The sequence below is a fragment of the Cupressus sempervirens genome, chromosome 3, assembly GCF_028749045.1.
Source record: "Cupressus sempervirens isolate cs-2001-9-10 chromosome 3, ASM2874904v1, whole genome shotgun sequence".
NCBI classification, from domain to species: Eukaryota; Viridiplantae; Streptophyta; class Pinopsida; order Cupressales; family Cupressaceae; genus Cupressus; species Cupressus sempervirens.
This window is the reverse complement of record NC_143120.1, coordinates 264,186,643-264,199,527: the sequence shown is the minus strand read 5'-3', so window position 1 is coordinate 264,199,527 and position 12,885 is coordinate 264,186,643. Positions and strand designations below refer to the sequence as shown.

The window sequence follows — 12,885 nt, the reverse complement described above, 5'->3', positions numbered from 1 at the left end:
ATTTTAAGCTATATGAGATATGTAATATTAATCTAAATATATGCAAGATTATTTTAAGAATAAGAAGGAGCAATTAATCTAAATGGATGCATTATTAACCTATATGACATTGATATGCAAGAATATTAAGCTAAGAATGCAAGAGCAAATGAGTAGATATTCTAGCATAAGTTGGATGCAAATTCAATTCAACCTCTGTACTGAGGAATCAAAAGGTTTCTTAAATAGAACCCTAGAATTGATCGATGGTCAAGATTAATCAGAATAGATGATCAAGATTAAAGATGAGACTCAGCCATAATGGAAAATTCCTTATGAAAAGGAAGTTAATTGATCGCTTTTGAGTGGAAAAGGAGTTAATTGATTTAATTTTGAGTGGAATAAAGAGTTAACTAATTTAATTCCTTTTCTAATTTTAGTCCACTTAGAGTTTCCATTTTTGAACTAAAGAGAATATTTCAAGATAATATTTAATTTAATAAATTAGAATATGACTTCATAAATGGATAAACTTTAACTAATTGAATAATTAAAATCAATAATTAAAAAGAGGAGATATTTTATTAAATCAAATATATTTAATTCCTTTGTACATTAGCTAAAGAGGTAATTTTAATTTAAGTAAAATATGAACACTTATAATTAAATTAAATTAAATCAATAGGTTTATTATAGCTAATTTGAGTTGATACTTAGGAATTAAATAAATAGTGTGATTAATGCAGATGAGGGTTTTTTGCATTTGACACCTGGGTCAAGTGGGGATAATCAGAATCAAAATTCCCTAGTAAAATAAGACTTAAGAATGATTAAATAAACTAGAATTCGTTAACATGGCAATGTGCCAATTTTGGAGTATTACAATTGTTACCCATTTTTGAAAAAAATCTTTAAAAAAAAAAAAAATGGGTGCCTGATTTTTTTTTAAATATGTTTTAATTTTTTTTGGGATTTAAAATGTGTTTAAAATGTTGAAAATACTTTTTCAAAACTGGTGCCCATTTCTTACAACATGGGGCAGGATTTTTTTCTCTCGCCTCATAATTCAGTTCGTGATAGGCTTGGTGAGACCAAGCTTATGCCTTAACCTCTCAAAATTGTGCTAAGGCATTGAATTGACAAATTCAAGCCTTGCCATAATTTTTAGAGAGTCTTCCCAATTAATTTTTTTTACAAAACAAAAACCCATTAGAAATATACATTGTATAGTGTTATATTTGTATTTACTATTTTTGCATTATTTTTTACCCTAAGGTGGTTCCTAAATGTGAAATAGAGAGGTTCATTAAAACTTTAATAAAAAAATTTATTTTATAGTTTAAAAAAAAAAATTAATTTATATGTCATCAATCTACATACAATCCTTTTGAAGTTAAAAAAAAAAGTTTTTTAAAAAAGTGAATTTTTGATCAAATTATGGTGTCTGTACACGAGAGGTTTTAAAATTTACCTTTATAGCTAATTAAAAATTAATATTAATAAATTATTCAATTAAAAAATTAAGAAAAAATATTTTCATCAATCTTTGGAGTGTTAGGTAACTTCCTTTAAAAGGATTTACAAAAAATCATTTATCTATGTCAAATTATGGTGTCCATATACAAGTGTGGTATGTTTTAGAAACAAACATTTTGAAAAAGTGGTTTTTAAAGATCCATGGGAAAAAAAAAATACTATCATATGGGTACACAAATAAGTTACATATTCAAAAAGTAGATTATGAGCACCACAATCTTTATTTTCTAAAGTTTTTTTATTTATATTCAATCTCTGAATGCCTAAAATTTTTACATCAATTGACAAGAAATTTCAAAATTAGGAAAACACTTCCACTTTTTGCCCAAAAGTGAGACCCAACTTCTTTCACTTACTCTTCAGTGACCATAAAACTTTTATTACTCAATAATTTTTATCCCAAAAAACATTAGGGTTCAAAATGATAGAAATACCACTTGAAGCACTCTTTGCTTCACTATAGCTATAACTAGCCCCCAACCAAAGTTTCTCCACCAACTTGAAAAAGTTCTAGAAATTTTCACCTCTTAAATGACATGGACATCAATCTTTAGAGAAATTGAAGATAGCCTCAAGGCATATTATTTTTGGGATTTATTCATCCCACACATATTCCAAGAAATAAACTTCATTTCTTACCTTTCGAGGTGACATTGAAGGTCAACTGCCTAACACTAGCAACTTCCCTTGAATTTTTTTTTGTCGTCATGCTCTTGCTATATGGCCTTCTTTGTTTGTCATCACTTCCAACATCCTTTTTCTTTCCTCCTTGAGTATTTATCTTATAGACTTTCTAATCACTAGCTTCACTAGTGCAAGGGGAGGAAGGGGTCGACTCAATAACCATCTCATCACCCTCACTAGATTGGTCATCTGTTTAAGAGGGATGATTGGGGAAGTGGAAGGCTCCATTTGAGTAGAAGATTGGCCCTTGCCCTAGTTCAAATTTCTAGCCATTTTCACAACACCCAAACGAGTAGACCCCACAACACCATCAATAGATTATAAACTTTGGTCAGAACCTTAAATTGACCTTCCTCTAGAGGATCCTTCCAATGTCTAGTTTTAGTCTCCTCTCCACCACTAGGAGTATTCAAAAGATCTTCAATTTCTTGCAAGAAAGTGTAGTCATTTGTACATTTTTGTCATTTCCTCGAGAAACCACACTAGTAGAAAGAGGGACAACATTGCTTTCATCAGATTCTATTGCCATCTCAGTGAAAACCACAGGTGACCCAAGAAGCCGACTCACCCCATTTAACACTTTCTTTAATGATCCCAGGCAAGTCCACTTTCTCCTTTTCCTTTAGCTTAGGAGCTTGACAGTCGAAGATCACATGGCCAAACATAGATCAGTTTTAGCAATATAATCCAACATTCTCATATTATATGGTTTATTTTTCCCCCACTTAGCATTGAGGCCAACATGGGTAGGAAAAGATTTGTTAATCGCAACATTCACACATAATCTAGCATACAGGAGCCTAGACTTCTGTAGGGTGACAATTTAAGCAAAAACATAGTGAGTAAAAGAGTTTTCAATCTAACTAAAGATCTTTTCATCACAAAACACTAAAGTGAGTCCAAGAAGTCTTACCTAGATAGGAGCAACCTTGTATAGTATTTTGGAAGGGTCAAATCCTAGGTTGCACTTTGCCACCACCAAGCAGTGCTTCCCATAATATTAGATCCCTAAGAGTATCATAGCCAAGTTTTTTACTGCTATAAATTTAAAGATAAAACAAGCCACTTAGCATGGCCAAAACACTTATTCTGCATTTTACCTTCCATTTTCTTCTAATCCATTTTCTAACCATCTCAATCGACGTTCTAAAAGTAATAAAATGACCAACCAAAACAACCCTAAAGGAGGACGAGACACACTCCACAATGTTGTTTGATAAAAAAAATATGGACCTTAAGTCTTATAATGAATCTTAAGATCCTTAGCAGCTAGAGAACCACTAGCATTACCAACTAAAGCATCCTTCCACTCTAAACAAGCTCCAGTTGAGTCATCCTTAAAATGCACAATGCAAGGAGACTTCTCTGGGACCCTCATAGAAAAGCCAAATCATCCATCAGGGAATCAGCATTTGAGTTAGTGTGCCTAGATTCAATTCCATTTATTGACACCTTCAAACAGGACATGTTGGGATCCACCTCGCCTCTAGACCCCTTGTTTTGAGTTAAGCACCAGGAGGAGCAAATCCAAGGTAAACGAGGGGACCCAAATCGATAGATAGGAAACCATCATAGTCCTTGCAAATTGAACAAGTACAATAAAATTGAAGAGCTCTAAAACTTGAGTGCTGTACTTTAGTACTCAATGAATTGTTGTATTAAATGTTTGATTTTTTTTGGTTAGTACTATACTTCATTCGTTATTATAATAATATATTTTTAAAATCATGTCTATCTTCTATATAGCACGCTAACTCACTCATACAAAAACATTGAAAGTAGGGTTTTTGAAATCGTGAATAAAGCATGTTCCCGTTACCATTTAACTATACAAATACATCCAAATTAGGTAATGTACCATATCCGCACATCTTGAGATGCCTCCCAAGATGCCGGGACAAAGCAGCGGGATTGAGACCACGAAATTTGATATAAAGAGCTGAATCTCAATTAGACAATTCCATGACAAAAACCGCTGAATTTCCAATAGACAATTACAAGGATATAATAGCTGAGTCAAAACTAAAGAAGACATAGAACGAGGTCAAATTCTGATGGGCAACTGATCAGGAAAGGCAGGTGGGGAAAAGTATACCGCGCAGTACATACAAAAACAGGGGACACAGTTGCCATTAAGCTTCTTGACAAATCGAAACTTCTCACCCCTGATCTCCGCCAAATAGAGAAAGAAATCACCAACATGAGATCCTTGCGCCACCCAAACATTGTGCAATTATACGAAGTCATGGCCACCAAAACCAAAATATTCTTAGTCATGGAATACGTAAGCGGCGGAGATTTCTTCGTAAAAATCGAAGCCGTGGGAAGTTTCAGAGAAGAGGAGGCCAAAAAGTACTTCCAACAATTGATCAGTGCAGTTGATTTCTGTCATAGCCGCGGACTTTTCCACAGGTATCTCAAGCTGGCGAACCTGTTAGTTGACGGAGACGGGAACCTGAAGGTGGCTGATTTTGGGCTGAGTACGCTGAAGAAGGAGGGCAGAAAGTTGCATGGATGGTGTTGGACGCGGCCATATATAGCTCCCGAGGTTTCTACCTCTTTTTTCGGCTATGACGGTGCCAAAGCTGATGTTTGGATGTGTGGCGTTATTTTGTATCTGTTTTTCGAGGGGCGTTATCCTTTTGGGAACAAGACAAATGGGTTCTTCAAGTACTTTGCTTCTCCGAAGATGGAATTGAAATTTGATATGCCGTGGCTTCTGTCTGATAGGGTGCAACAGCTGCTCGCCAAGGTTTTGGATCCAAACCCTAAGACACGGTTTAGTACAAAACAGATTAGGAAGCGTTCGTGGTTTGCCAAGGGCTTTCAAGCTATAAACTCCAAGAAAGGTAAATTTTGGTTTTCAACTTTAATGCTCTCGAGTTTTCACATTTAGTGGTCTCAAGAGGAGTTAGTTCAAACATAATCTTGTGCAGAAATGTTGACATGTGAATGGTAGATAAAAATTATTTTGAGTATTTAATAGATAGAGAGTGCCATAGTTTATAGCTGCCTAAACAAATCAAATTTTACAATATTTGATAAGTATTAAGTTCAATTGTTTTTAAAATAAAAAATTATTTAAAAATAATAATAAAAAAATCAAATTTTATAATGTTTAATAAGTATTAAGTTAAAAAAATTTAATAATAATAATAAATATAGCCTTCCTTACATGGAAATTACAAATTTAAAAATAAAAAGGCATTATTTAAATTCGCAAACAAATCTTCCCTTTAAGACTTGAATTTATTTATATGTGAATTAGATGTGGAATTTTTAATATTTGAATGAACTTTTTCTTTTTGATATTAATAAGTATTAAAAAATGGGCCACTCATCCAACAAGCACATTAACAAACTAATAAAATAACTATCATCTGATTGAAAGCTTACAAGCCATAACCACAGTCAACACACTAGCCATCTATTTTTAATATTAAAAATAGGAAACTACAAGAGTTAAATATTCTACTAAGAGTCAAACATTCTACTATCACACAACCTATACATGATAGTAATAAAGCAGTAGAGATCTAAGCTACTATTCACCTTAAATACATTAAAAATTCTTGTTGATATCTATTATTGTTTTTCTTTAATTGATTATATGCATATAAAGTTAAATTTATTCTTTATATTCTTATAAATGTAGGTTAATTTTATTTTTTTCAAATGCGTCTAATGGAGAAGATAAATTTAGCATTAGATATGTAATGAGATGAATGAAAAATCAAAATAATCATATGTGCTTGATTCTTTCAATACTAAATTTTTATTACTTCTAGAGCCAAAAAATTCCATTGAATGTTTTAATGGAAAGATGATGCAAAAATCTCTTAATGCATTCAAGATAATCCATTCAAGATTAGATCTTTCATCTTTGATTACTCTCAATGAGGAAGAAATAGAAGGTTCAAAATTTAGTTTCATATCAAATGAACCTATAATTATTATTGTTAAGAATCTTGAGAAGATTGGGAAGGAGTGGAAATTTACAACCAAAAAGACACATTTTGGGATGAATATAAGAGAAAAAAAAGAATTCAAGAAAGGGAATTTGGAGATTAAAGTCAATATATATGAAGTAGGGCCATCATTGATCAAAATAGAAATTAGCAAAAAAAGTGGAGATGTATATAAATATATAAAAAATTGTGTCCAAGAATTAACACCTATGTTTACTTAAAGAAAAAAAATAATACCCAAAGATGTCTATTACCAAAATTATAAATTCAATTCATTAAAACTTTAATAATTTTTTTAATAAGAACTAAATGTATTATTTATATGCACATTTAAGTGGGTGAATTATATTGTCCACAATGTTGTAAACATTTTAGTATAGAGAAATAAATTATAATATTAAATTAAAATAGATAATTTAATATTGATTAATCAATAACAATCGAAATGAGCACCATCGAGCATTTAGCTATTCAAATAGTTATGAACAAATTTTTTGTGATGTTTGAATATTATATTTTTATAACAACATTCATATTTATAAAATTATATTTTTTAGATATAAAAAGTTGATTCAATGAGTTTAAATATATTTTTTTTTTTTACCAATTTATGACATTAAATTCTTTCCATATTTTAATGAGTAAAACTTCACATATTTTTTGCTCATTCTAGTTTGAACCTTAAATCCCAACAAATAAGAATATTCTTTACAATTTGTGGAGAAAATATAAGAAATCTATATTTCCAAAGTACATATGATGATCTTAGATAATAAATTAAGTCTTAAATTCAATATTTTTTTGGTTTAGACTATAAAAAAGGATTCCAATTTAAATTTCTAGAGGATTATTTTTATAAGAATTGTTTACTCTTTTACATATTGGATTTGAAAGATTAAGAAATATGGCTTCAAAGGTAAAATAAAATGATAATAAAATGTTAAATTATAACCAAAAAATATAAAATATATTTGATATCAAGTTCTATAAAACTTCTTCTACTTCAAACACGAAACATATTTGATATCTTCACATAAATCCTCATTTGAATATGAACCTTATATCAATGTAATCATTCACATCAACATAATATCAGATCTACCTTCTAATTGCATGAATGAAAACATATAAACACATAATACACTAACACACATATTTGGTAACATAGGAAGCCTCAAAGGTGAAGGTAAAAATATGGTGGGGATGACACCCACAAAATCTTCAATACTACAACAATAAAGTGAGGCTTCTTCAATACTTAGCTTGTCCTACATAAGTCCTCAATACTTAGCTCATCCTACATAAGATGACTCACTTGTAGTGATGATTTTATAACCCTATCTTGTGAATGACTAAGTGTTTGACACTAATAAACAACATGAGTTAGGGATCAACAATCTCTCCCTTTGATATTAGTGGAATTTTTTTTGTCATGATCAAAATTTAAATTACAAAATATTGAAAGACAAGTAATCTCCCTTAGAATATATTCTATACCTTAACTTGTTATGCATTATACATATTGATTCTGCACTCGGTATATACATGCAAAACTTCAAAATCAATTTTTTTAAAACTCCTCTTGATCATTATCATTATCTATTCCTCTTGTCTTGTACATAAATTGCCCCCTTATTTTTGTCACTCATAGCTATTGGGGTGGATGAATAAAACCAAACTTATCCAAAAATGATTTTTTCAATTTGAAAAATGTTTCTCAATATACTATTTCAATTAGTCCTGATGAATTTGATGGCCTAAAATTATATTTCCAATTTTGGTGCCAAATCCACCATACTACCAACAAATGACAAATAATGATCTACTTGGACCATCTCTTTGGTATTCTTCAAATGCATTAGCATAACTTCAAGATAAGTTGTCAACATGGAGTGAATTGAAATAAAGTTGGCTCTTATTCTTCTATACTCAATAGTCAATTCTATAAGCCTTTCATGTTGAAAAATCACCTTGGATAAATGTGCAACACTAGAACTGGCATCAAGATTTAGTGCATTGACACTATATTAAAAATTAGTTTCTAACTTATCCATTATGTCTCTTATGTCCTTTGTGTATGTCGAGCTATCACACAACTTCCTACACATTATATGCACATTATTTGAAACTTGTTCCAAATTATTCACAAGTATTGACAACTCAATGTATTTGATAACAATATCTGCTACTGCCTTTTCCACCACTCATTTTTGAAATTTCTTTTCTAATCATTGCATCAAATTTTCATTTTCATCAATATTTGACTTAGTTATTCTTTCTAAAATCTTAATCAATTGTTGAATAATGAGAACACTCTCATCTAAAATTTTAATAAAAAATCAATCAAGAAAAATATCCTTTATGTCATGTACCATTTATTTTTGTGCTTATTTCTATTGTTGCTCTCATCTCAACTTGTTTTGATTTTCCTTCCTAGAAAACAATTCACTCAAATTTTTCATTTTTTCTTCAATTAGGCTAGACTTGTCCTAATGTGGTATAACTATGTCATCAACAAGTGTAATAGTCTTACCTTTAAATGAAATAGGGGACTAGACTCTCTTTCTCTTAGTCTCCTTACTTGGAGTGCTAGAGCTCGTCATGGATATTTGCAAGCTTTGTGTTTGGAGCTCAAGACTTGGTATCCAAGTCTCAACTTTAGGTTCTTTGGCCTTCTTAGGTTCACCACTTTGTTCCTTTTAGTCAGTAGGTTTGATTTCAACTATGGAACTTTATTGTCTTACCTCTTCTTCTCCCTCAATCTTAGGTCCTGAGGCTTGTGGTCTTTCCTCACTAGTAGTAGGTTTCTCTAGTTAATCAATTTGATCCTTCACCCTCTATTCTCCTTCATGTGTAACATTTCGCTATGTCCCTGTATCTACCATATTTTTCCTTTAGTAGAGATTGCCAAATAAGTTCCTCGACAATAATTGCTTGTTCATCACCTTGACTATCATCTTTACTTGGCACAACAACATGAGTAGTTACAAGTTCAACAAATTGTATTTCCACATGTGTCTTGAATAATATTTGATCTACAATAACACAAGATTAGAGTCTAATAACTATATAGGGACTTGCAACTAAACATACTTGAGTTTAACTTGGCTCTCAATTTCTGATGTTGACTTGGTCATTACCTTCATAGTTCTAGTGTTTGATTCATCATTGATTGTTAGAGTCTCTATCCTACCTTCACTCATTAACAATAGGTCATTGAATGTATCACCCAGGTTTCTATTATCATCAAAATCTTCTATATTTTTGTCATGTCCCCTAATTATGATAATGTATATAAGTAGTTCAATGAAATAAAATAATTATAATAATTATTTCAATGAATATATAATTATTTTAACGATATTATTAGTAAATATATACTAATTTTTCTTGGAGTAAAGAACTATATGTAACTCATGTTATAACTCCATCATTACTAAATATAATTATACTAAGGTACATAATTTTTAAATAAATAATAATATATTTTTGATATAGCAACAATAAGTTACTAAGATCTAATAATCAATAATCAACCTAATAAAGTTAATAATAATATAATTAAATATAAAATAAAAATAAAAAATATAATTCAAATAATTTGATATAATATAATATTTAATATTTAGATCATATGTTAATAAATAAATATATTAAATGAAAGTAATTACTAAGTAAATATAATTGATTAAATTATGAAGAGTCATGACCAATAGGAAATTACATATAAGGAAGAAATATCATTTAAGGACATATGAAAAATATGGAAAATGGGGTAAGGAAGAAGAAAGAATTAGGTTTGTAAGAAACTTAAAAGAGAGATATTGAACAATGGTATCAAAGCGCAGTGATCTTTCCATCCTGTAGGGTAAGAACAATAGTAGATCTACATGAGTGGATTACAATTCCAATCAATATACCATACAAGATTATATATAGTTGATTCCAAGCAGTTATTTTTAAAAATAAAGTAGCTGAAACATTGATGTACTAATTAGCCGTGTTGAAGGAAGTTGTTTGTGATTATTCACCTGCGGGAGATGAAATGGATGATGTCGAATGTTGCCGCATAGGCAGCCTGGGCACAGATTGAGAAGGCGACCATAGCGATGACAGAGAGAAGAAGGAAAGACACTCTTCCGAGCCAAATTCAAAAGAGACCTCCTTCTGTCTGCAGGATCCACAGCAACCAGAGGCATCCTCTCATTCCGAACATGGCGTCTCTTGAATGAAAGGTATTCATTTCATGGAGAGTTACCTCTAGTAGCTGATGAACCAGATTCTATTTTAGAAGAGCATCTAATATACTATGCTCAGGGTAGTAAGTTACCTCATTTGCGAAAAGGATTCGAAGCCGAAGGAGGAGAAGTAGTGGTTACTTCCTCTTGCAAATTGAGAGTTTGCGCAACCATACAAGAGGCAATCGAGGCTGCATATGATTAGATCCTGCCCCCCATCGGTGTGATCAAAGTGATTAAAGGAACATTAGATATATGTCATCAGAAAATATTCAGTGATGTGACAATATTATAAACCCTAGTTACAACAAAATCAGAGATAATAACGGTGTGTAATTTGGTACCAACAAAGGGATATGCATTCCAGATAAGTGCGACCATGGTGGGAAGTGCCCGCGCTTCTATGCATATAGAGACGACTGATGCGGAACCGGATTCATAGCCTTTTGAATGATGATCTTGGTCTTTCCAAAATTGTGTCATTTGAACCTCATCTAGTAAACTTGTGTTGTGGTGCACATTTCATCATTGATCAAATTTCCATTTCGGGGTTGAACAAAATAAGGCCTAGCAAAATAGCCAATATTGTCATTTCAGATCCCCATAAACTTATCTTGGTGCAATAGGTTTTTGGAAAACCTCGACATTTGTGATGCCTTGATAAACCATTTATTAGATGAAGCATGATAAGTTATTATCACTATTCATGAATATAACTTGATCTCCGTGGAAGCAAAAAGTTGGATCCAATTTCGGAGAAGCAAGCTAGAAATCAATGGAGGAAGTTGTAGCAGCAAGAAATAGATGAACATTGATTGGTGAATTCACTTTTCATCAAATTTTACAGAAAAGATCCCAAAAAGATTAGGTCAAACAAAGCATAGATAGACGGGCTATCAATATTTATTATCTTTGCTATGAATTCAAGGTGGACTAGTGGCTAACATCTATGATCATTGATAGAAATTCAAGATAGAGTCTGCAAAATTTATGATCTTGAGAGTCTTATTATAATTGATTTGATTCAAAAAATTATTGGGCAATCTAGCCCAAAAGCATTTTCTAACAATTTCATGGACACCAAGAAGAAAAGAAAAGATATTGTCGGTGCCTCTTAAAGACCACCTTGCATTGATAAGGATGAAGTTAATTAGAACCAAACAAGGTAAAGGAAGGTATGATAAATTATTATGTTTTATGTTTCAAATTAAAGGAAAATAATATAAAAGTGAAATATAAATTTGTTAATGTAAGGGAAAGATATAATGAAACTATGTAATGAACATAGGGTGCATTAAACCAATCTAAATACTAGTTGATTTATTAATTATCAATTATGTTTAAGATACAAATGATAAAAGACAATTGGACTTAAATGATCAATGGAGGAAGGACTAGGTAGGTAAGAGGGTAGAGCTGACCCCTAAGGCAAGAGAGGGATGTATTCCATCTTGGGTTTAGGCTTATTGAGCTATGGGACTCCACTACAACGTTTGATTACTCTAGTAAGGTATAGTATTAAGAAGTAATGAATCTTCTAAAATGATCACTAGATTATGTTAAGAAGTAAGAAGTAGGTGGATAAGAGGGTAGAGCTAAGTCCTAAGGCAAGAGGGTATATACTGACTCTTGGGTTTAGGTTTATCAAGCTATGGGACCCCACCACAATGTTCGAGGTTTGTAGAATGATATAGCATCTAGGCATGGTGGGGGATGGAAAACACCCATTTGAAAGGCAATGACCAAGGTCTTGCCAAGTCTTTAATGTAGTTTCCTTGTCCAATCCCTAGGTGACCTAGTCTATACAAAAAATGTAATCGATAAGATATGAATATATAAATATATAAAAAATTATTTTGATTAAATAATGCAATGATAATATATTAAATTTATTCCTTGGGAAAACATGACAATATTATAAGCCCTTACAAGTGGGGACATTATAGTAGAGCTAGTTTTCCTAATTAAAAATATTAATCTTCTTTGAAAGTATACTTATATGTACTAATTTGTATTCCTTGGTACAGGTATATGAATGTGTACTAATGATTTTGTGGTTGTAGGTTCACAATCAAGGAATTGCATAACATGTGTATTGTGTATTTACATTGTGTCTTTAGTTGTCTGCATTGTGTATGCTTTTTGGCTTCATGCATTAATGTTTCTTCTTTGTGTATACTTTACGTCTTCATGCATTTAAGTGTCTTCTTGGTGTATGCTTCATGTCTACAATTAACATATTTACCTTATGGAAACTTCATGTTCTCATGCATTATAGTATAAACTGTAAGCATACCCTTTGGATTTTTGCATCCTAGTGTATAACTCATATGTTCGCTTTACAAGAAAGGTTTAGTGTTGTTGGTGTAAATACATACTTTACTATTTACACTTACTTAAGTTTACTTAGGTTAATGCATTATTTTGTTATTTTTATTTGTGAGACACTTAGGAGTTTGCACAGCTTTTGAGTTGTCATG

At 31.4% G+C, this 12,885-nt stretch overlaps 1 protein-coding gene across 1 annotated transcript; it reads left to right on the top strand.

Moving 5' to 3' along the window:
- Positions 1 to 4,444: 4,444 nt before the first annotated feature.
- Positions 4,445 to 10,610, top strand: LOC149565912 (CBL-interacting serine/threonine-protein kinase 15-like). The gene is made up of 2 exons (XM_089816405.1): positions 4,445 to 5,048; positions 10,345 to 10,610. Exons 1-2 carry the CDS (start codon positions 4,445 to 4,447, stop codon positions 10,608 to 10,610), a joined length of 870 nt encoding a protein of 289 aa, XP_089672531.1.
- The last annotated feature ends 2,275 nt before the right edge of the window (positions 10,611 to 12,885 follow it).

What these genes read in the sequence shown, in the direction of transcription:
- LOC149565912 (XM_089816405.1), top strand. Translation starts at nt 4,445, where the DNA reads ATGGCCACCAAAACCAAAATATTCTTAGTCATGGAATACGTAAGCGGC. An exon ending in AGCTATAAACTCCAAGAAAG is followed by an intron (nt 5,049 to 10,344) that starts GTAAATTTTGGT and finishes TTCTGTCTGCAG; the next exon opens with GATCCACAGCAACCAGAGGC.